Source organism: Lagenorhynchus albirostris, chromosome 16, assembly GCF_949774975.1.
Source record: "Lagenorhynchus albirostris chromosome 16, mLagAlb1.1, whole genome shotgun sequence".
NCBI classification, from domain to species: Eukaryota; Metazoa; Chordata; class Mammalia; order Artiodactyla; family Delphinidae; genus Lagenorhynchus; species Lagenorhynchus albirostris.
This window is the reverse complement of record NC_083110.1, coordinates 36,489,800-36,515,179: the sequence shown is the minus strand read 5'-3', so window position 1 is coordinate 36,515,179 and position 25,380 is coordinate 36,489,800. Positions and strand designations below refer to the sequence as shown.

At 37.3% G+C, this 25,380-nt stretch overlaps 1 protein-coding gene across 7 annotated transcripts in view; it reads right to left on the bottom strand.

Annotated features, from left to right (window-relative positions):
* Positions 1 to 25,380, bottom strand: part of SHLD2 (shieldin complex subunit 2) — a 112,005-nt gene that overhangs the window by 5,606 nt on the left and 81,019 nt on the right. For 6 of the 7 annotated variants that reach the window (XR_009536228.1, XM_060127143.1, XM_060127146.1 and 3 more), the window contains 5 exons: positions 22,438 to 22,632; positions 21,967 to 22,101; positions 14,633 to 14,839; positions 4,095 to 4,323; positions 580 to 695 (listed from right to left, as the gene is read on the bottom strand). Coding sequence is in view for 6 of the 7 variants with exons in the window: in XM_060127143.1 (XP_059983126.1) it covers positions 580 to 695; positions 4,095 to 4,323; positions 14,633 to 14,839; positions 21,967 to 22,101; positions 22,438 to 22,632 (882 nt within the window). In the remaining variant the exon portion in view is untranslated. The remainder of the gene's footprint in view (positions 1 to 579; positions 696 to 4,094; positions 4,324 to 14,632; positions 14,840 to 21,966; positions 22,102 to 22,437; positions 22,633 to 25,380) is intronic. The other variant, XM_060127148.1, reaches the window with a different exon arrangement.

The following is a 25,380-nucleotide window of genomic DNA, read 5'->3' as shown; positions in this document are numbered from 1 at the left end:
GTAAAGGTCTAGGAAAACAGGCATGCCCACTTCAGGTACAAATACTATTTACCTCCGTCTGTATTGTTCTATATGCAATGTTCAGCATTCAAGCAAAAATGAAAGCCAGAAAAAATAATCCACTATTAACAGACAGAGCAATCAATTGAACCAGATTAACTCAACTGCTTAGAGAGTCTAAGACTAATGAGAAAAGGATGGAGTTTGAGCATGTGACAAATGGGTCATCTTCACTTTGTTGTTAGCCACTGACTAGACCTATCATAAGAGCTGAAGATCCTACATATCCACACCACTGACACTGGACAATCTTTATATGTTTATATAGTGTCGCACATTCATTTACTTAACTATTATAAAACTAAGGTCCTGGTGTTGGACACCAGGTAGGTCCTTGTTGATTATCCATTTTATATATAGTAGTGTGTATAGTCTTGTGTTTCACTTAAGCTTATATACTGACAAAAAAACCCTCTTAATTTACAGTATAGTGTTCCTTCTGTTCCAATATACTATCTACACTCCTGAAATGAATGGTTTCACCACGAACAACCTCTTGGTGGCGTGTTGATATCTTACCTATCAGTCTGTTGAGCCAGTCAGGAGAAATGTTGAGAAGAATCTTCTCTATCAGCTTTGATCCTACATGGACGCAAACCTTATATATTCCATCAACTATGGTCATTAAAGCTGGCCTACAAAAGAGTAAACAGCACAGGACCCTCAAAAAGATTTTCAATTAAAGAAATATTTAAATGCAATATGATTTCAAAAATCACTGGGTTTTTAGGCAGGGTTAATTTAAATTACTAAAACAACTCTAGGATGTCCTGAAACATCCCAGAAATAAAAGAAGGGCTTTTTTAAAAAAAAAGAGTTTCAAGTGATAAACTAATAAATTTTATTTATTCCATATTCATTTTAAATTTTCAGATACTAATGTAAGAAGACATTATTTTACACTGCTGTGTAAGTTATTTCTAGAAATAAAATAAAGATGATAATCATGTATTTCACAATCAATTTCAAGTTATTTTTTTCTACTGGATTCTTTCTCATCAAAAACAAACTGTTTTGCATGTCAATAAACAAGGAACTAGGTAAATAGTTTTCAGTACCTCATGCAATGGAATATTATGTGACTGTTAAAATGAATGAGAAAGATTTATAAGTGCTATTAGGAGAGGAATGCCATGATACACTCTAAGGAACAAACAATATGAACAAAACGGTATGGATAATATTATTCTATCTAAGTACTTTTAAAGACAGGGATATACCTCTTTTAAAAATAAATTATTAAAAAATAAATTGAAATCAAGATACTACTTGTGGCAATGACTGGGTCTGTGAACATCAATGGTGTCAAATAAGGAACATGGTTGTGTTCCATAATGTAGTTGAGGGCCAACCTTTTACAAACACAATGGTAGCAACCAAGTAACTTTTGGAAGAGGAAACAGAGGATTCACTGTCTTTAACAATGATGATTGGGCATTATCTTCAACTTTGCAAACTGGTCTTCCTGCTGGTACATATTGTGATGTTATTTCTGGAGATAAAATTGGTAATGATTGTACAGGAATTAAAATCTATGTTTCTGGCAATGGCAACGATAATTTTTCTATTAGTAACTCTGCTGATGATCCATTTATTGTGATTCATGCTGAATCTAAATTATAAAGCTTGAATTAAATACATATACCCAGAGGGGGGGAAAAAATACTGAGAACAGAATTTAGAAAGACTCACTAGTATAGGGGAATTTAGTGTAACAGCTAAAACATGACTACTGATTTTCCCTCTAAAAACTTACTTCCCCCTTTATCCACATGATGATTCTAGTTTCTTTCCTCTTTTACACTTTATACTCTTTCCCCAGGCTTTCTTCCTCCATTCTTTATTTCAGCAAATACATACTCGATATCTTGTACCATGCAGTGTGCTAAGCACTGGGCATACACTAGTGAATAAGACAGATATGGTTCCTTCACTCAAGGAACTTAAGAGTTTCATAGGATAGAAAGACAATAAGCTTTTCAACAATGGTGGCAAGATGATTCAATGGGGATAGAATAGTCTTTTCAACCAACTGTACTGGGACAACTGAATATCCACATGTGAAAGAATGAAGCTGGACCCCTTGCTTATACCACATACAGAAATTCATTCACTCAAAATAGATCATGGACCTATACATAAGAGCTAAAGCTATAAAATTCTTAGAAGAAAATATAGGAGTAAACCTCCATGATCTTGGGTTAGGAATGATACTTTTCTTAGATATGATGTTTCTTTATGTTGCTTGAAAAGCACAAGCGACAAAAAGAAAAACAGATAATAAAAAGTGTTGACAAGGACATGGAGAAACTGCAACCCTCATACATTGCCGGTGAGACTGCAAGTAAAATTGTGCAGCAGCTTTGGAAAACAGTTTGGCAGTTCCTCAAAGGGAACAAAAAGTTACCATACAACCTAGCAATGCTACTCCTCAGTATACATCCAAGAGAAATGAAAACATGTCCACACGAAAATCTGTACATGAATGTTCGGAGCAGTGTTATTTACAATAGCCAAAAAGTGGGGATAATCCAAATATCCATCAGTTGATGAACGGATAAATAAAATGTGGCATATCCATATTATGTGGCAATAAAAAAAATGAAGTACTGATACATGCTACAACATGGATGAAACTTGAAACATGTTAAGAAAAAGTTCAGTCACAAAGGACTGCACACTGTATGATTATTTATATGAAATGTCCAAAATAAGCACACCTATAGAGCCAGAAATTCGACTCGTGGGTGCTATGCGTTGGTGGGAGGGGAGAATAAGTGACTGCTATGGGTATGGGGCTTTGGGGGAGAGGGAGATGAAAATGACCTAAAATTGATTGTGGTGACAGTTGCACAAGCCTGTGAATATACTAAAGCCATGGAATCGTACATTTTAGATGGCTTAATCTGATGGGATGTGAATTATATCTCAGTAACGATGTCTTTTAGAAGACAATGTGCAAGTAAACGACTCCAGGTACACACACACACACACACACACACACACACACACACACACACACACACACGGCACTCTAACAGAGAACAAAGGAGGTGACTAAGAAGGCCTCTCTGATGAACGGCCACTGAACTAAGACACGAAGGAGCCAGCCTCGTGGAGTCAGGCAGAGAAAAGAGCATGTGAGAAAGCCCTAAGGAGGAAAAAGTCAAGAGTGTCTAAAGAACTGAAAGAAGACGGTACAGCTGCAGCCCTGTGAGCAAGGCAAGGAGTACAGCAGATGAGCCGGCAGAGGCGAGTGTGATGGGAAACTCTGGAAAGGTTTTAAAGGAAGAGAGTGGTCACTCTGTCAGCTGTGGAGAATGGACTGGGGGGAGGCGAAGGGAGGGGACCACGCATCTGAATCCAATTTTCTTTTCCAGACAAGCAACTTTCAAAGTAAGAGCAAAGTTCATTTACTTATTTATAACAAACATAAATATATGTAAAGGGAAATAAAGCTTATGGACTAAGCTTCTGTAAATTTTCTTAAAGTATTCCATGATAACATGCTGAATATATTTGCATACGGTTTTTAGATATTGCAGTATTTAGAAATAGAAAAGAGAATAAAACACTGAGTGCTAGTCTGCTATCCTTAATTTCTAATATGAAGTTGGGGAAACTGAGATACAGAAAGGTTAAACATCTTACTAGCTTCCACAACTCAGAGGTTAGATCATATAATTACTTTTAACCTTTAAATTCCAATAATATGTTAAGGTGGGGAAATGAGTTTCTTATGAGCCATTTAGAATTTGGTTAAAAATGTAAACCAAGTAAAAGTTTTCTTCAGTATAGCTGCTTAAAGACAATAAAATCTCCCAATTACTGCTTTTGAAAAATTCCTGTTATGATTACTGGGCAATTTCTGCTTTCATAAATAGCTATTTATCACTCAGGAGGAACAATTTATTCTCTTGGATTAGCTCTAGTTAGTTCTCATTAGAAAGAGTTGATATATGTAATTTTTTGGTCACTTCCAGTCCTATAATATTAAACGTTTTCCATCCCGCTGGCTTGTTTAGTTGCCTTACCTATAGTATTTTTTCTTCATGGTAAACGGCAAGCAGCTAAAACATTGTCTGTAGATCTTGTTCTCATCTGTTTCTAGTTCCAATCCACATTTTGCACAGCCAGTATATATAATATTGGGAAGAGAAGAAAAAATAATCTTCAGAGAACTGTGAGCATTTAGAGCTATCTTCAGAGATGCTGTAATGGGAAACACTAGCTCTAAAATCTGGGCTTTGATTAGAATCACTCCTGTAAGAGACAAACACAAAGAAATATCACAAATTAGGAGCCAAAACCATAATTTAATTTACAAACATGGCTAATTATACAGTTGATTCACAGTTATTTATAGTAAAGGATACACCGAGGTCTTGTTCTTGGTCTTCTCTACTCTTTTCCTAGACAGTCTCACTCACGTAGGACTTGCGTATTTACTCTAGAGTGTAAGGGGTGATCTGCTTGCAACTTAGAGTAAAGATATTTTTGGCTAATTTGGCTGAAAAGGTGGATGTCTTCTTCCTCCCTGTCCTCTGGAATCATGAAAAATCAGTTTAATCTTTTTTAGAAGAAATCCCTCTAAACAGTTGAAACTAACATGCCATCTCTTCTTTTCTTTTAATTAATCATCATCAAAAGTCAAATAGGAGGTCAGTAATTCTTCTATTCTCTACTTTGTCCAAAAATAATACACCACTAGCTTACCGTCTTTTTAAACTTTTTTTTTCAGTTTCCCACCCATCATCATCCACACTCTGGGTGTTGGTTACATAGCCACCACGTGAGCCCTGAGGGTCCTCACGTACTAAATATTTTCTGTGTGACTCACCAGGCACCTCAAGCATGTTCATTCACTTCTCACTGGCTCATGCACTCACCCATTCAACAAATACTGAGTATCTCTTAACTGCCAGACATTCTTTTTTCCTAATTTATCTTTGCCTTACTGTATACTAGTGAGATTGATGAGTTTATCTGAGCAACCTTCTCTTTTCCTCTCCATGTTCAGTTTAAAGGCTTTTTTAAGGCTTTGAATTTGTTCCTCTTCATCCTTTAAGCACACTCCAGGTCAAGAACTCATTATTCAGTATCCTGTTCCCTTTCCTGGTAATCTCTGCAGGGGTCTCATTAATGGCGACTTTCCTATTCCTAAGCCCTTCAGTTTGCTTCAGTCTTTTAGTGCCTGAAGATAGTTTCATCATCTCTTCCAATCATGTCATATATCTCTACACAAATTACAAGGGTATGTAGCGGTCAGCATACCTAATAAACTATAGCAGACTCTTCATCACACCTTTCCATAGACATGATGAATCACTAAGAAATTATTTAATGAAATAACTCAGTAATTTTATTTTTATTAAAGCATAGCTCACCTATGTTTTTTGGTTTTTTAATATTTATTTATATGGCTGCGTTGGGTCTTAGTTGCGGCACGTGGGATCTTCGTTGTGGCATGCAGGTTCTTTCGTTGCGGTGCATGGGCTCTTCGTTGCAGCACGTGGGCTTCTCTCTAGTTGTGGCGCGTGGGATCCAGAGTGTGCAGGCTCAGTACTTGCAGTGCGTGGGCTTAGCTGCCCCACGGCATGTGGGATCTTAGTTCCCTGACCAGGGATCAAACCCTCGTCCCCTGCATTGGAAGGCGGATTCTTAATCACTGGACCACCAGGGAAGTCCCAATAATTTTAGAAGAATGTTAATATAATTGCTAACATTTTGTAAATTTACACAACTCTTGAAAAGAACTAAAAGTTCATGATGAATGTGGATACAGCTTTCAAGGGGTTCATGGCCTGCTGGGCACTGATATTCTGCTGTTGGCAGGATACTTCCTTCCTTCCTCCCCTCCTCCCTTCCCTCCTTCCTCCCCTCTTCCCTCCCCTCCTCCCTTCCTTCCTTTCTTCCTTTTATTTTTATTTTTGGCTGTACCATGCAGCTTGAGGGATCTTAGATCCCGACCACAGTATCAATAAATGTTTCCATGTAGAAGTGGGTATATGGAGTTCTTATCTGAGAATAAGTCTCTGTATTCAATTAAAAGGTGGATTTTTTGAGAGGCTGTTGTTTTTGTTTTCTACTTACATTCTCCTTAGCTTAGTTTTATAATGTAATAATGCTAACCTATAATCACATCTTGGAAAATATTCAAACACACATACCTGAATCAACACAACTTGTAAAATTTTAACCTGGCATTTGGCCAAGGTAGAGTAAGCGACTGGATTTATGCTCCTACCTTGTGATATAATAAAAAGTAAATATTCGGTCTTTGTCCTTAGTTCCTAGCACACAGCTCCAAAAACTCTTGGAAATCTCCCAGAGTGATAAGAGTATCTTTCTTTGCTAATGAGATGACTGGTGACTGGGGCCCATCAGTAGCTTCAGGATGGGGGCTGGTCACCAGAAGGACCAAGGCAGATTAGATGGTTAGAACTTTCAGCCCCACCCACTGACCTCTGCAGAGGGGAAAGGGGCTGGAGATTGAGCTAATCACCAATAGGCAATGATTTAATCGATAATGCCTACACGATGAGACCTTGATTAAAAACCTTAAACAGGGTTCAAGGAGCTTCTGGATTGATGAACACATTGAGATGCTGGGAGGTTGGTGCACCAGAGAGGGCATGGACGCTCCATGCCCCTTCCCCCATACCTTGCCCTATGTATCTCTTCCATTTGGCAGTTCCTGAGTTGTATCCTTTATAATAAACTGGTATGTAAATAAAGAGAGTTCCTGAGTTCTGTGAGTAGTTCTAGCAAATTACTGAGCCTGAAAGTGGGGAGGGCTGTGGGAACTCCCAACTTTGTAGCCAAGTCAGACAGAAGGGTACCCGGGGTACCTAATACTTGAGACTGGCATCTGAAGTGAGGACAGTCCTGTGGGACTGAGCTCTTAAACCTGTGGAGTCTGATACTAACTCCAGGCAGGTAGCATCAAAATTGAACTGTAGGACACCGAGTTGCTGTTCAGAGTTAGAGAAATGCCTGTTGGTGTGAAAAAAACAAGAACAAAAAAACAAACCAAAAAACCCCATACATTTGATGTCAAAAGTGTTGTGTATAAAAATAGTTCAAAAAAAAAAATAGTTCAGACACTTGAAACAACTAAAAGCCAAACAAAATGTATGACACAATTTTCAAGACATTAGATATCAGACAACAAAGGACAGTGATCCCTAACAGATGAGAAGCAAAAGATGTAAGCCTGGTAACTGTCCCAGCTTACAAAGAGAGTTTCCTGGCTGTGGTGCAGGAAAGGGTACCCAGGCAGAGACTGGTGGTTTCCCTGAGTTGCGAGGAGACAGAGCTTTGAGTCTGGAAGGCTAGTATGGCTAGAGTTCTCAGGGTAGAGTACTAGAAAGATGAGAGCTACAAAGGGAGAGAACTCTGGAGAAATGCAGAGGGAGAACTCTGGAGAAATGCAGAGGGTCCACCCCTTGGAGAATTCAACTGAGTATTAACCAATATATGTGACCAGAGGCCAAGGAAAGAACTAAGGAAAAGGATTACTGGGAACAATCACTGAAGCTTGTACAGAGCTGGGAGTAGTGTATTTTCCCACCAGCTAGAGTGGAAAATCTTGTAATCCATAGGGCACTGGATAGAGAACTTAGAAGCTGTACTTGGAGGAAAATTTATGGCACTAAACTCCTACACTGGAAAAAAAAAAAGTCTCATATCAACAACCTCAATATCCACCTTAAGAAAGGTAAAAGAGTGAAGCCTAAGAAAGCAGAAGAAAGGAAAAATAAAGACCAGACAAGAAATCAATGGAATAGAAAATAGAAAAACAGAGAAAAATTAATGAATATAAAAGGTAGTTATTTGAAAATATTAATAAAATTGGTAAAACTCTAGCGAAAATGATCAGTAAAAAAAAAGACAGAGGACACAAATTAGCAATATCAGGTAATACTGTTACAAGTCCAAGCTTGCTCTGTTCACCACCAGACAGGCCAATGGATCAGAGACCAGGAGTTGAGGCAAGGAATACAACTTTATTCGGAAAGCCGGCAGACCAAGAAGATGGCAGAATAGTGTCTCTGAAAAACCATCTTTTCTGGGTCTGGATGCCAGTTTCTTTTATACAATCAGAGAGGGAGAGGTGGTGAGGAAGTAAAGTAAAAGGGCCATCAGTCTTGCAAAACATCTCCTGGAACTGACCAAGCCTTGGTGAGGGGATGTGTTAGTTTCTTCTTTCTTACAGCCATTCACAGGTGGGCGGTGTTCCCTGAGGCAGGCCATTATGTATGATTATAATAACAAAAGCAACTAAAAGCAAAGGTTAAAGTCAAACAGATCCAAGGTTGAGTCCGATTTACCTCTTCCCCGTTACCAATATTACTATAGATTCTAGATATATCAAAAAGGATAATAAGAGAATATTATAACTTTATGCCAATAAATTGTTGTTGCTGTTATTGTGCCAACAACCTAGATGAAATGAACAGATTTCTTGAAAGATACAAACTACCAAAGCTCACTCAAGAAGAACAGATAACCAGAATACTCCTATATCTATTAAATAAAATTAATTTGTAGTTAAACCTTCCAATAAAGAAAACTTCAGGCCCAGATGGCTTCCCTGAGTTCTATCAAACATGTACAGAAGAAATCAATCTAATTCTAAACAAACTCTTCCAGAAAACTGAAGAGGAAAAACTACATACCAACTCATTCTATGAGCATTGCTCTAACACCAGAACCAGAAAAAGATATGTAATGGGGAAGAGCTAAATGGGACTCCATGTTGGATCTGTTTCTTTGACTTTAACCTTTGCTTTCCGTTGCTTTTGTTATTATAATCATACATAATGGCCTGCCTCAGGGAACACCGCCCACTTGTGAATGGCTGCAAGAAAGAAGAAATTAACACATCCCCTCACTGAGGCTGGCCATTCCACGAGATGTTTTGCAAGACTGATGGATCTTTTTACTTTACTTCCTGGCCACCTCTCCCTCTCTAGTTTGCCTTTTTACTTTACTTCCCTCTCTGACTCTAGAAAAGAAACTGGCATCCAGACCCCGATGAGATGGTCTTTTGGGGACCCTAGTCCACCATCTTCATGGTCTGCTGGCTTTCCAAATAAAGTCGTATTCCTTGCCTCAACACCTCATCTCCCGATTTACTGGCCTGTCACACGGTGAGCAAAGTAAGCTTGGACTCGGTTACAGTTACTACAAGAAAAGAAAACTGCAGACAACACAGACATAAAAATTCTTATTAACAGGTGTTAGTGGGAATTCCCTGGCAGTCCAGCAGTTAGGTCTCCGTGCTTTCACTGCCAAGGGCCCAGGTTCTATCCCTGGTCAAGGAACTAAGATCTCACAAGCCATGCATGGTGCGGCCAAAAAAACAAAAAACCCAGAAATGCAAAGTTGGTTTAATATGCAAAAATCAATGTAATTAATTATATTAAAAGATTGGAAAAAAACTATGATCATCTCAATTGATGGCGAAAAAGCATTTGAAAAATTCTAACATCCATTTCTGATTAAAAAAATTTTTTTTTCAGGACTTCCCTGGTGGCACAGTGGTTAAGAATCCTCCTGCCAATGCAGGGGACACGAGTTCAAGCCCTGGTCCGGGAAGATCCCACATGCCGCATACACCACAACTACTGAGCCCACGTGCCACAACTACTGAAGCCCGCGTGCCTAGTGTCCGTGCTCCGCAGCAAGAGAAGCCACCACAATGAGAAGCCCGTGCACTGCAACGAAGAGTAGCCCCTGCTCGCCACAACTAGAGAAAGCCTACAAACAGCAACAAAGACCCAACACAGCCAAAAATAAATTTAAAAAAAAAGAATTAAAAAACAATTTTTTTTCAGAAAACTAGGAATAAAAGGGAACTTCATCAACCTGATAAAGGCATCTATGAAAAACATACAGCCAATATCATACTTACTAATGAAAGAATAAATGCTTTCTCCCTAAGATCAGAAACAAGGTAAAAATGCTTGCTCTTACAACTTTTTTTCAATATTGTATTAGAGGAGCTATCAAGTGTAACGAGGAAAGAAAAATAAATAAAAGGCATCCAGACTGGAAAGAAAGAAGTAAAACTGTCTTAACACAAATAAAATGACCATCTATGTAGAAAATCCAAATCCACCAAAGAGTTGCTATTGAGCTTAGTGGGTGTAGCAAAGTTACAAAATACAAGGTCAATATATGAAAATCAACTGTATTTCTACATATTACCAATAAACAATTAAAACTGAAATTCTTAAAAATACCATTTATAATAGCATAAAAATAGAAACTAGGGATATGTCTGACAAACAATGTGAAAGTCCTATACTCTGAAAACTACAAAACACAGCTAAGGAATTAAAGAAGATCTAAACAAATGGAGAGATACATCTTGTTCATGGATTGGCAAACTCAGTGTTAAGATGCTTCAGTTCTTCCCCAAATTGATCTATAGCTTCAACACAATCTCAATCAAAATCCCAGTAGGCTTTTTTTGTAGAAATTGACAAACTGATTCTAAAATCCACATGGAAATGCAAAGGTTATAGAACAGCCAAAACAACTTTGAAAAGAACAAAGTTGGAAGGCTAACAATATCTGACTTCAAGACTTATCAGTATAAAACTTCAGTAATCAAAATAGTGTGCTATTGGTGGAAAGATAGACAAATAGATCAATAAAACAGAAGAAAGTCCAGAAATAGACCATACATGTGGACAACTGATTTTGACAAAGGTGCAAAGGCAATTCAATGGAATAATCTTTTCAACAACTAGTGCTTGAACAACTGGATAGTCATACAGCAAAAAACAAACCAAAAAAACCCAACTTCAAGCCATACCTCACGTTATATACAAAATTAACTCAAAATAGATCATAAACCCAAATTTAAAACCTAAAACTCTAAAACTTTTAGAATAACATGTAGGAGATAAATTTTTGTGACATTGGGTTAGGCAAAGATTTCCTAGAAATGACACCAAAAGCACAATTCATACAAGAATAAATGGATAAACTGGACTTCATTAAAATTTAAAACTTGTGCTCTTCAAAAGACCTAGGTAAAATAATGAAAAGACAAGTAAAAGACTACAACAGAGGCAAGCAAAAGACAAGCAACATTTTTGCAAAGCTTATAGTTGATAAAGAATTTTGACTCAGGGAGTTCCCTGGTGGTTAGGATTCTGGGCTTTCACTGCTGTGGCCAAGGTTCAGTCCCTGGTCTGGGAACTGAGATCCTGCAAACTTCACAGCACGGCCAAAAAAAAAAAAAAAACAAAAGAAAGAAAAATAATTTTTACCCAGAACATCAAGAACTCTCAAAATTCAATAAAACAATCAAGTCAATTTTTTTAGGTAGGCAAAAGATTTCAATCGACACTTCATCAAAGAAGATATAGAGTTGGCAATTAAGTACATAAAAGATGTTCAAAACCATCAGTCAATAAGGAAATGCAAATTAAAACCACAATGACCCATTACTACACACCTATTAGAATGAACAAAATTAAAAAGAATGCCCATACCAAGTGTTGAGGTAGGTGTGGAAAAAACAGAACTCTCATACACTGCTGGTGGAAATGTAAAATGGTACAACTACTTTGGAAAACAGTTAGGCAGTTTATTTTTATTTTTTGTCACTTTCATTAAAAGTTAAATACATGCCTACCATATAATCCAGCTATTGACTCAGTTCCTAGGTCTTTATTCATGAAAAAAGAAAGACTATGTCCAGATAATGCCTTATACTTGAATGTTTATAGAAGCTTTATTTATAATAGCCAAGAACTGGAAACAACCCAGATGTCCATCCACAGCTGAACAGATAAACAAATCACAGTATATTCATATAATATGTACTACTGATACACACAACCACATAGATACATCTCAAAGAATTTGCTAAGTTAAAGACGCCAAACAAAACAATGTACATACTGCATGAGTTCATGTATATAAAACCATAGAGAATTCAAAGTAATCTCTACTGACAGAAAGCAGATTGATTGCCTGGAAGGATCTGGGGCAGGGATGAGGAGTCAGAAGAGATTACAGAGAGACAGCTGACGGTTTCATGACTGTGGTGACGGTTGCATGGGTTTCATGTCAAAACTCACCAATATGAATGTGCATGCTTTAAAAAAGGGTAATTTCCTATGTGAAAATTACATCCCCAAAACCCTGTTAAAAAAATTTTTTTTTTAATCTGACACTCTGAATCACATTTGAAAAGCACTAACTCTGGACTTCCCTGGTGACACAGTGGTTTGTGCCTGCCAATGCAGGGGACACGGGTTCAAGCCCTGGTCCGGGAAGATTCCACATGCCGCGGAGCAACTAAGCACGTGTGCCACAACTACTGAGCCTGCGCTCTAGAGCCCATGAGCCACAACTACTGAGCCTGCGCTCTAGAGCCCGTGCTTCACAAGAGAAGTCACCACAATGAGAAGACCGCTCACCACAACAAAGAGTAGACGCCGCTCTCCGCAACTAGAGAAAAGCCCACGCACAGCAATGAAGACCCAATGCAGCCAAAAATAATTAATTAATTAAAAAAAAGAAAACCACTAACTCTGAAGTATCCTATTAACTGCATATGACACAACTCTTACATTTCTGTGGATGAACCAAAAGTGGGCATAGCATGCTAGTAAAAAAGTCCAAGAAATATAGTTGAGAATCTTAGCATGTGATCTCTTAGGAGCTTCAACTTATTTTATTTGGGACCAGATTCTTTTCACTAGCAAAACTGTCAAAATAATCTTAGTCCACTTAAAACACATTTAGCATTTAACAAAATCTAAAACCATCTATAAGAATTCAGAAAATTATTTATGCAGACTGGAGAATAAAGTTAAAATTCAGTATCAAGATCCAAAGTTCCTGAGTTATTCTCGATAACTCAACCTATAAAAGCACCAAAAATAGTAATCTTACGCAAATTCTGAGGAAAATTTTTGACCAAATTTTTCTTCTTCATTAAAACACTTAAATTATGTAACAATAAACCTGCAGATACATCTCAGTTTTTTCAACCCTTACTTGCCCTCTAAATACATTTGCTATGGACTTCCCTGGTGGCGCCGTGGTTGGGAATCCGCCTGCCAATGCAGGGGACACGGGTTCGAGCCCTGGTCTGGGAAGATCCCACATGCTGCGGAGCAACTGGGCCCATGCGTCCTAACGACTGAGCCTGCACTTTACAGCCCGCAAGCCACAACTAGTAAGCCCACGCACCCAGAGCCCATGCTCCGCAACAAGAGAAGCCACAGCAATGAGAAGCCCGTACACTGCATCGAAGAGTAACCCCTGCTTGCCTTGACTACAGAAAAGCCCCAAGACCCAACGCAGCCAAAAATAAATAAATAAATATTTAAAAATAAATAAACACATTTGCTATAGTAGCCGCTGGAAAACTTTCTATTAGTTTCCCAAACTGATAATCACTGACATTTACTCATTACTGGCATTTAGCAAGCTTAACTATAGCTTTAAATCCTGTTTAATTTGTTATACTTTCAACCAGGAGTTAGCATCTTTCTAGCATCATTTCTGTAGTTAGGAATGCAATTTAGTGAAAAGTATTTCCCACTAAAATTGTAGCAGTTTATCTAGTTATTTTCACTATTTTACTCTCTCTTCATTCCAAAGTGAACCTAAAACATATGCCTTTTACTACTGCACTCAAAATAAATTAATTATATTTAGTTCATGGAAATTGTGTGAGTGTGTGTATAAAATTCATCAGGCATTCTTCCATGTAGTATGCTTCTGAGAATGAAATTTATACACACACTCACACTCACACACACATATTTGAGTTCAGGAAGTATGTTATTACATTATACAAAGCAGTAAGTAAATTCCATAAATTCTGTATCAATGTTAACTTTTAACACTCATGTGATAGATGATAGCTTAGTAACTTGATAAAATGTTTATCTCAACAGTGATTCTGGCTAGAGTCATTTTTCTATTTCTGGCTTATTAAATGATAAGCTGCTTTTAACTACATGCAAAAAATATTTTTAGGTAATCCCTAATAATTACAAATTAACCTCAAAGGATTGTAGGCAAAATGTTAGGAAGATGTCAGTATCTGTTTCAGCTACTTACAGAGATCTATATTTCACTTTTATATTCAATTACATATTTTCCCCACAAATGGCAGCTTCTTTGCTTATATGAAAACTAGCAGACTTCCCTGGTGATGCAGTGGTTAAGAATCCTCCTGCCAGTGCAGGGGACATGGGTTCAAGCCCTGGTCCAGGAAGATCCCACATGCTGTGGAGCAACTAAGCCCGTGTGCCACAACTACTGAGCCTGTGCTCCAGAGCCCACGAGCCACAACTACTGAGCCCATGTGCCACAATTACTGAAGCTCGTGTGCCTAGAGCCCGTGCTCCACAACAAGAGAAGCCACTGCAATGAGAAGCCCGAGCACCACAACGAAGAGCAGCCCCCACTCTCCGCAACTAGAGAAAGCCTGAGTGCAGCAATGAAGACCCAACACAGCCAAAAATTAATAAATAAATTTATTTAAAAAAAACAAACTAGCAATGTCTTATATAAATAAAGGTCTTACCTGAACGCTTATCCTCTAGGTGTGTCGCTAAATCTGACATCTTCACAAAGGACGGTGTGTTTTTTTGAAATTTTGCTTTAAATGTAATTGCCCTTATATCATCATCAAACAGGCACTCACAGGATGACCATGGTGTCGTATGCAATTCTAGGTTCTCCAGGATGCAATTGTGCTGAACAAAAAGATATTTAAATTCCCAAATATAATCTTAAACAAAACAAAAACAAAAAGTTACCAAAAAGGAAATAATCTAGGCTCAAAATCAGATTAAATAGACTGACCTGATTAAATCAGTTAAATACAACTTTCATCACATTAAGGAATTTGGATATAAAGATGCAAAATATGAATGTTGTATTAAGGCAATAAGATAAGAACGCTAGAGGTAATTTTAACAAAAATTTTTCTAAAGATTACTTGGTCTCCTAAACAGTCATAATTTATCATAACCAACTGCTTTTCAAAGTAGCAAACTCTCATTTTGATATCTACAGAAAAGATTTTTTAAAATAATGGCATAGAAATGGACGTCTGCCATAATCAATATTACTCATTGATTTTTCAACACCTTAGTTTCCTTTTATATTTATTTATTTAGTTAGTTAGTTAGTTGCACTGGGTCTTAGTTGAGGCAGGTGGGCTTCCTTAGTTGTGGCTCTCAGGCTCCTTAATTGTGGCATATGGGCTCCTTAGTTGTGGCTTGAGAGTTCTTTAGTTGTGGCATGCGAACTGTTAGTTGTGGCATGCATGTGGGAATCTAGTTTCCTGATCAGGTATCGAACCTGGGCCCACTGCATTGGGAGTGCAGAGTCTTAACCACTGTGTCACCAGGGAAGTCCCCTTAGTTTTCTTATTTAGCTAATTTTTCCACAACAAAAAAAAGCATTTAGACTCAGTTGCTCCTATTTTTAATTCCCTTAGTAATAATTCTGAACCACAGTAGCACAGACCTTCTTGCCAAATAATCAGACTATAAATTAATAGATTCAACTTTAAAACTATATCAAAACAAAAAGAGGTCTCTTAGCACTAAGTTTTCTAATGACAGTTGTCTTTTTAGTTTCCCACATACTTCAGGCCATAAATCTAATTCACAACACCCTACCGGCTTCCTCAGTTTCTTTCACTGGACAGCTTTTTTTTTGTGGACAATCTTAAAACAAGTCAATACATCTGTATAGACAGAGCATCATTAGAAAGAACTAAAGCATATATATTCCAAGCTGTTGCTTAAAACCAATCACTATTTTAAAATAGCTTTCTTGCCTTATTATAAAATACATGCTTAGACATCACAGATAAGCAAAGAAATAAATGGCAGCTATAATCAACACCTCAAAATAAACACAGTTAATATTTTAGTGGCCATCTAGTTGTTCTCAATTTGTTTGATTTTTACTTATGTCAAATATATTTTTACATGTCATTAAGTATTATTCTACATTATTTTAAAATACTGCATAATATGTCATTGCACAGGTACACCAAAATCTTAAAAATTATTAGAGTAATCCTCTCTTTTGGGGCATGTTTCTTGTTTTTCACTATTATAAATAGTACTGTGATAACATATTTTTATCTACATCTTTATGCACAACCATGATAAATTCCTATTAATTGTAATTGTTAGGCCAAAGGTATTCCAAATTCTAAGGCTTTCATATGCATTGTCAATTGTCCTCAAGAAAGGTTTTACCCCTGAAACTAGTACACTGTAAGTCAGTTATACTTCAGTTAGAAAAACAGAAAAGAAAAAGAAAGGTTTGCCAATTTACATCTTCAATAGTTTAGGAGAGTGGCTATTTCCCCATATCTTCTCTATTGATTTCTTAGGAGAAAAATCAGCTATGATTATTATTTTATTTGTCTGTCTCCCATTACTAGTAAGAGTAACTTTTTTCATACATTTATTGGCCACTTTAATTTCCTCTTTGGGGACTTGCCTGTTCATATCTATTGCCCATTCTTACAAGTATTTGTCTTTTGCCTTTGGCATTACTTTCTGACAAAATGCAAATTTTTCCTGGTTTTTCACTTGCATTTTAATTTTGTATATAGTGATTTTTAGTTGATTTTTAATGCAGTTTTTTGTTGCTGCATTTTATTTAGCCTACTAGTCTTTGGGCTCCAAATAAGTTCACTTATATTTTCTTCTAGTGCTCATTGTTCCTTTTTTAAAATATTTGAATTTCTAATGCACCTGTAATTTATTTTGGCACAAATATAAAGTATAAGTTTAATTCTTATTTTTTTCTCTAATTGTTAGCCAGATATTCCAAATATTATTTACTCTTTTTTTTTTTTTTTTTTTTTTTTTGCGGTACGTGGGCCTCTCACTGTTGTGGCCTCTCCCGTTGCGGAGCACAGGCTCCGGACGCGCAGGCTCAGCGGCCATGGTTCACGGGCCTAGTTGCTCTGCGGCATGTGGGATCTTCCTGGACCGGGGCACGAACCCGTGTCCCCTGCATCGGCAGGCGGACTCTCAACCACTGCGCCACCAGGGAAGCCCTATTTACTCTTTTTTAAAGGAAAAAAATTTGCTTTAATTTTTAAATTATAAAATAAAATATACTTTTTGTAAAATATTTAGACAGTAAAAGAAAAGTAATAGGTAAGATAAGATTGCCCATGTTTCAATAAAATGGATAATGGGTACTTCAGTTAATTATATTATTCTGTCTATTTGAAGTTTTTTAAAAATATATTTATACATTTATTTATTTTTGGCTGCATTGGGGCTTCGTTGCTGTGCTCAGGCTTTCTCTAGTTTTGGCAAGCAGGGGCTACTCTTCGTTGCAGTGCCTAGGCTTCTCATTGCGGTGGCTTTACTTGTTGTGGAGCACGGGCTCTAGGCACACAAGTTTCAGTAGTTGTGGCACGTGGGCTCAGTAGTTGTGGCTCAAGGGCTCTAGAGCACAGGCTCAGTACTTGTGGTGCACAGGCTTAACTGCTCCACGGCATGTGGGATCCTCCTGGACCAGGGCTCGAACCCATGTCCCCTGCATTGGCAGGCAGATTCTTAACTACTGCATCACCAGGGAAGTCCCAGTTTGAAGGTTTTTATACTAAAAGGTTTAAAAAATAAATGCAGACTCCATGCATGCATAAAATTCAAACTAAAGGTATAAAGAAAAAATAAAAACCACATACTACTACTATATAGAAATAGCCAGTGCTAGCATTTTAGTATCAGCATTTCCAGATTTTTTTAAATTAATTAATTAATTATTTTTGGCTGTGTTGGGTCGTCTGTGCTGCGCACGGGCTTTCTCTAGTTGTGGTGAATGTGGGGCTAATCTTCGTTGCGGTGCATGGGCTTCTCATTGCAGCGGCTTCTCTTATTGTGGAGCACGGGCTCTAGGTGCGCAGGCTTCAGTAGCTGCAGCACGTGGGCTCAGCAGTTGTGGCTTGCAGGCCCTAGAGAGCAGGCTCAGTAGTTGTGGTGCATGGGCTTAGTTGCTCCGCGGCATGTGGGATCTTCCCAGACCAGGAATCAAACCTGTGTCCCCTGCATTGGCAGGCAGATTTTCAACCACTACACCACCAGGGAAGTCCCTGTATTTCCAGATTTTTTAATGTGCATATACATACTTATATATTCACTTTTATTAAAATGGGATCCTATTACACATGAAGTTTTATAACCTACTTTTTTAAACTAAATATTCTATAACATACATCTCTCCAGGCTAGTGAACATACATATCTTTGATAGTGAATATCTTTGTGTGTCTACCAGACCACAAATAACCCCCTTAACTGTTCCCCCACCCTCTGAAATAAGCTCAGATATTCCAACTGGTACTTTTTTTTTCTTTTTTTTTTTTTGGCCACTTAGTGCAGCATGAGGGAACTTAGTTCCCACACCCCCTATAATGGAAGTGCAGAGTCCTAACCACTGGACTGACAGGGAACTGCCTACTTTTTGACCCTGTCCTCCAGGCCACAGCTGACTGAATCAAATTCAACCTAGACAATCAGATTCTCTTTGCTGGGAACTTAGAAATGGAACTGGTCTCTTAAAAGGAAAAGTTAAACAGGAGCTACAGAGTAACCATCTGCTTTCTGTAAGGTTGAGAAGCAGGGAAAGTCTAGACTGAGTGAATAAGGCAGATCCATGGAGATGGTGCCTGGGACCCAAAAAGCTTTTCAGCTCCTAGCTCCAAGTCCCCCTGAAACCCATCACTCTTGTCCTATGTACTATGACATACTCCTGTATACTTCCAATATATCCCCCTTAATTGTTTAAGTTAACCACAATAGAGTTCTAGTTTTAACTACAAGCCCTCAGTGTCCAAGTTCAAATATAATTTCTTAATACATCCAATGGATTGCAAAACCTTCATGTGCATGCATTTTTAACTTTGTGATTCTTTTCTTATCATTTGAAACAAGCCAAGTTATTTCCTCCTCAAACTTGAGTCTTTTACTCCTTAAAGACAGTGGGAACCTTGAATGGCTGCCTGATCTGGGTTTTTTTGGTTTTTTTGGTTTTTCTGGCCATGCTGAGGGGCATGCAGGATCTTAGTTCCCCAACCAGGGACTGAAACCATGCCCCCTACAGTGCAAGCACGGAGTCTTACCCACTGGACCACTAGGGAAGTCCTCTGTACTTTATTCTTCATTCATTCATAAAGAAATATCTACTAGCACAGGCAGTGCTGTGCGATGGGGATACAATGGTGAACAAGCTAGTCAGGGTGCTTTTATTCACAGACTTTACAACCTACTGGGAAATTTAGTTAATTACCAAGCAAGCAAATAAGCTGGATCATCTGTCTGCATTAGATGGCATGAGTGCTATACAAAGAGTGACCTGGGACTTCCCTGGTGGCGCAGTGGTTAAGAATCTTCCCTGGTGGTGCAGTGGTTAAGAATCTGCCTTCCAATGCAGGGGACACGGGTTCGAACCCTGGTCCGGGAAGATCCCACATACTGTGGAGCAGCTAAGCCCGTCCTCCACAACTACTGAGACTGTGCTCTATAGCCTGCGAGCCACAACTAATGAAGCCCGTGTGCCAAGAGCCCGTGCTCTGCAACAAGAGAAGCCACCGCAATGAGAAGCTCGCGCTCCTCAATGAAGAGTAGCCTCCGCTCACCACAACTAGAGAAAGCCCCCTCGCAGCAACGAAGACCCAATGTAGACAAAAAAAAACAAAGAGTGACCTGATAGGGAGTGATTATGTATATTCATGTGTGAGGCCTCTCTGGGGAAATGAAATTGGAGAGCCATCCGTGTGGGAGAGCTGCAGGAAAAAGCACTCTAGGCAGGGGTAACATGTAAATTCAAGATCCCAAGGCAGGAAAAAGGCTGGCATGTTCAAGTAACAGAAAGGAGTTAAGCTAGTAGGTCTGAGGGAGACTGACCAGTACTGAGACAATTCGTGATACAATTCTGTATTTGAATCATGAATTAAGGGCATGTACGGATATCAAACCTCCGTGCAGACATAACTGTGATTTTGCATGAAGTATAATTATAAAGGTTGAGATCACTTGTATTATTCTGTGCTTAATTAGTAATGTCACGAGAGTACTTTATTGTAATCTGTTATACTTTTAAAGTATTAGACTTCTATTAAATGATTTCAGGAGAATATTGCATTGGAAAGGCATTTAGTTCTGAATAGCCTACTTTATGCATACCCAATTCCCAAGAAGCCCACCCTCATTAGGACCTAAACTGTGACCAACGCTTGCTACATATGAGGCATACCAAATTCCTACTAACAACGCATATTTCTAACAAATGCAAATTGGGGATTAGTTTCTTATTATTCTTCTCAAAAACATTGACTCTGTTATCTTCAGTATTCAGTAATGACTGCTTGACGATCATTTCTGATTATATCACCTAAATGTGAGTCTGTTTTCCTTGGGAACAAGTAAAACCAGGGCCCAGTACAGAAAGAATAATACAGAGAATGTCTTAAGAAAAAAAAAGAAATACTAAATGAATAGACAGAATGCTAACAATTTGTGAAAGTAGAATCACTTACTTAAATGAGTCTTCAAAATTGGTATTTTCCCATTTTAGAAAGAATGATCTTGAGGTATTAAGGTGGATATTAAAACTTAAAAAACAATGATTATAAATAAACATGCTGAATGAATGAACAAAGAACAATTACACCTTAATTCCTGGATTCATAAATTTTCAATATTAACTTAAATATCATAGAATTATCTAGGGATAACTACAATTCCTCTTCTATTAACCAAATAACTATTAGTTTTAAAAGAATATTCATATTAAGCATGGAGCAATCTGCTTTGCTACAGCTGCACTGTAATTGGAATGACACCTTCGACCTACATTCTGCTCAACATGCAGTAGACTCATGTTCCTGGCCATGGCATGGTGGTCAACAATGATGGTTTGTCTATCATTGACACATGTTTCAGATTTCTCAACCAAACAAATATTTGTCACTGTTTGATCTTAACACAAAAGTCAAAAGTCAAATCCTAGTTATGGGCTATTAATGATTAAGAGAGACAATGTGATAGATCTTTATTTATTTTTGTTTGTTTATTTTTGTGATAGATCTTTAGATAACTATTTTGAAACAGAAGTTTGAAAGAAACATTAACTCTTTCAGGTAAAAAAGAATGAGTCACATACTTAATCTTTGCATTAATTTAGCAGAGTAAAATAACTCATAAGCCAGTAATTAAACTGTCTCTGATTGCTACAGCTAAAGGATCACACAATATCAAAAGGAAGATGTTATACTATTTTATTGAAACATCAATTCCATTTAATTCAATACATCATAAGTGATTAACTTATGCTTCAAAGAAAAATGTAATCATGTGTCATACTTTAAACATGAACATTCTATGGATGGCTAATAGTCCACACTTTTCAAACAACTGGAATAAAAACCTGGGGCACAGTAATTTATTAAACAGTAACACTGCGACTTGAAAGAGTTAATGCAACTCCCCTAACATCTGCCCTGTAACCAGAGAGAAGTTTATTTATCAGAGTACTTTGGCTGAATAAAAATTGTAGAAGCGTCTCCAGAATTAAATTTTTAAACAACATTATCCAAAGAAGGTAAGATCTTCACTATAAAGGTAAAGTAGCATACCGGGGAATAAACAGAAGATTTTATTTTGCTACCATTAATTATAGAAGACTTTTTAGATCACTGAATTGCTTACAGGAGGTATAAAATTATAACAGAAGAAATCTGCAAAAGAATATTCAATCATGATCAATTATATTTCAAACGTAGTCTGATCTCCAGAGTCTCTTCATCTTAGGCCCATAAGCATTAATCATTTACCTAACTATAAATAGATTTAATGCTTTTTGGTGTATTTACCTTTTCTCCTTTGAAGTTGAGGGTACCAGGCTGCTCCAGGACCCCATAATACAAGCACATAATGTTGACCTTGGGCCTGTTCCACTGTTAACATAATTTTCCTTTGCTTCTGTCCTCTATAACTGTATAATGCCTCTGGAAAAGGAAAAGGAATATTTTAGTTGGCATTACTCTATTACCTGTGATACTGTACTTCAGTGTCTAATGATATCTACTGATAACCAAATGGTACACTAAGATGGTCCTGTATCTTAATTTTTTTTAATTGAAGTACAATTGATTTACAATATTGTGTTAGTTTCAGGTATACAGCACGATTCAGAAGAATATACATATATATATTCTTCAGATTCTCTTCCCTTATAAATTATTACAAAATATTGAGTATAGTTCCCTGTGCTATACAGTAGGTCTTTATTGTACCTTAATTTTTTTATAACCTAAAATTAAGGAGGAACCCAAAATGTTTACCTGTCAGTATAGTGATATCAACAACTCTTAGAACTGCATGGACTAATACGTCTGGCTGAAGCTGCTCCAATTCTACAAATTCTATACTGCTCATTTTCTGAAGCTGCCTCTGAGGAAGATCTCTGAGATAGGAATGTTTTGAAGACACATACGCCAGTAAGTCTTGAAGTACAATATCACTAACCATACTGGAATCTAAGAAAGAAAGAAAAAAAAAGACCACATGTACAAAAAATGGAAACATTATATTTTCCTGATAACATGATATCTTCTTAGAACTGTTTTTTATGTTGTAAAGTGTGATTAAATGTGAAACATGATTTCATTTCTATAAAACATGTAGCTTATTCTTGAATCAGTTTAGATGCCAAAATAGGCCTGATATTTTTAACCAATGGAAATGGAATTATTTACCATCTCCAGAAAACTTGCCCTGCTCCCTTACTTCTCTATTTTGTTAATACTATCATTTTTCCACCACTTAACCAAGACCAATATTTCAATTATTTTCTGATTTCTCCATTACCCTGTTGTATCCAACCAGTTCCCTAACTCCTGGAGTCTGATCTGATCACGTCTTCCTCAACTATCCCAGCCACTGCTATTCTTCCTCAAGACTGTTAGCATTTCTCATCTGAAATACTCGGAGACTCCCCTAACTGGCTCTCCCAGAACATGCCTTATTCCTTCTCACTGCTAAGCCTCTGCCTTCACTATATTCACTGGCTATAATGCTGTCATCCTCCTCTCTCTGCATCCAAATACTACACAGAAAAACAACCACTATAGACTCCCAGTGATTTCTCCTTCCCCTGAACTTAGTTTTTATCTCTCTCATTTGGCATTTGTGCATGCGCTACTTTATATTTCTCTTGATTGTTAGATCGATTATTTAATGCTTAGGTCATTATGCTACTTAGATGTTTTTCTCTCCTGTCTCAAGTTTTTTCCTCATTTTTATATGTACTTTACATACAATAAAATACACATTTTAAATGTACAGATTGATGAGTTTTGCTGATTAAAATTTTATTTCCCTGAAGGAAAGGGAGGTATGTTTGAATAAGTGACTGATTGTTGACGAAAAATAAGATCATAGCAAAAAACAGGAGTACTTTTTAAAAAGCAGAGTCTATTAACTGATTTCAATAGAAAAAAATAAATGATTCTTCTTTCCTTCTCCCAGTATCATTTTCATCCTAATGTATTTCTTGTGCCACACTAAAGCCTCATTATTCACTCACTCATCAGTAAACCATCCACTATGTGCCAGGCATTATACCAGGTGCTACAGACACAAAGACATGAACCCAAGGCTGAAGAAATTATCAACCTAGAGGTTGATAACCAACAATGGGCTTAGGGTATATGCAGTATATGTAAGCATTCCTAAGAGCACACCAAAAGAACTGCCCTGGGAAATTGGAAGAGGCTTTACTGAGGAAATATTTAGCAAGGTTTTAGAAAAATGCCTAATAAAAAAGGTTTCTAGGTAGTAACTGGGAAGGATAGTATATTTCCAGAGAAGGGACTGGTAATCCTTTATGTACCTTAGACGCTTTTGATATTCTGATAAAGCATAGAGACCCATTATCAGAATAATTTTTTTTTTTATGAATAGAGTTTATTTATTTATTTTTGGCTGCGTTGGGTTTTCGTTGCTGCTTGCGTGCTTTCTGTAGTTGTGGCGAGCGGGGGCTACTCTTCGTTGCGGTGCGCAGGCTTCTAATTGCGGTGGCTTCTCTTATTTTGGAGCACGGGCTCTAGGTGCGCAGGTTTCATTAGTTGTGACTCATGGGCTCTAGAGAGCAGGCTCAGCAGTTGTGACTCACGAGCTTAGTTGCTCCGTGGCATGTGGTATCTCCCCAGACTAGGGCTCGAACCTGTGTCCCCTGCAGTAGCAGGCGGATTCTTTAACCACTGCGCCACCAGAGAAGTCCCCAGAATAATATTTTTATAACAGCTTTATTGGAATATAACTTACATACATAAAGTTCACCCTTTTAAAGTGTACAATTCAGTGTTTTTTTTAGTATTTCACAAAGTTGTGTAACTATTACCATTATCTAATTTTAGAACATTTTTATTACAGAATAATATTTTTAAGTTCATGAAATGAAATAGGATAGTAAAACCAATTATATGGAAATACAGTAATCAAAATACTTTTAAAACTGGGGATAACCTATGAGCCTCATTAAAACATTAAATAACAAGATACAGCAGAGTATGCAGCAACTACTATAATTTCAAAGTATGCCAAAGTATCATGGGCATAAATGATACTCAAGTTATCTTCAACAGCTGTAATGTGATATGAAAATATATGTGTTTTCCACTGGTGACCAAGCCACAAGTATTGATAATATTACTGTGGATTGTCACCTTATTCATAATGGAAGGAAATGCTAATTTTCAATAAGCAATTAGTGAAAATAAAGATGTAATATCTTACTGTTACCAGAGATGGAGGTGGGGGGAGGGGGAACTGGATGAAGACAGTCAAAATGTACAAAGTTCCAGTTATAAGATAAATAAGTACTAGGGGTGTAATGTACAACATGATAAATATAATGAACACTGCTGTACATTATATATGAAAATGGTTAAGAGAGTAAATCTGAAGTGTTCTTATCACAAGGAAAAAGAATATTTTTCTATTTCTTTAATTTTGTATCTATATAAGATGACAGATATTCACTAAACTTACTGTGATAATCATTTCATGATGTATGTAAGTCAAATCATTATGCTGTATGCCTTAAACTTATACAGTGCTGTATGTCAATTATATCTCAATAAAACTGGAAGGGAAAAAAGATGTAATGTCTTCCCAACCAAGTTTATGGACGCTTTAATGTAGAGGAATCAATTTTCATAGATGAAAGAGTAGGAAGAACTGTTAGAAGGCTAGTGACCATCCAGCAGATGAAAGGGCTAGAA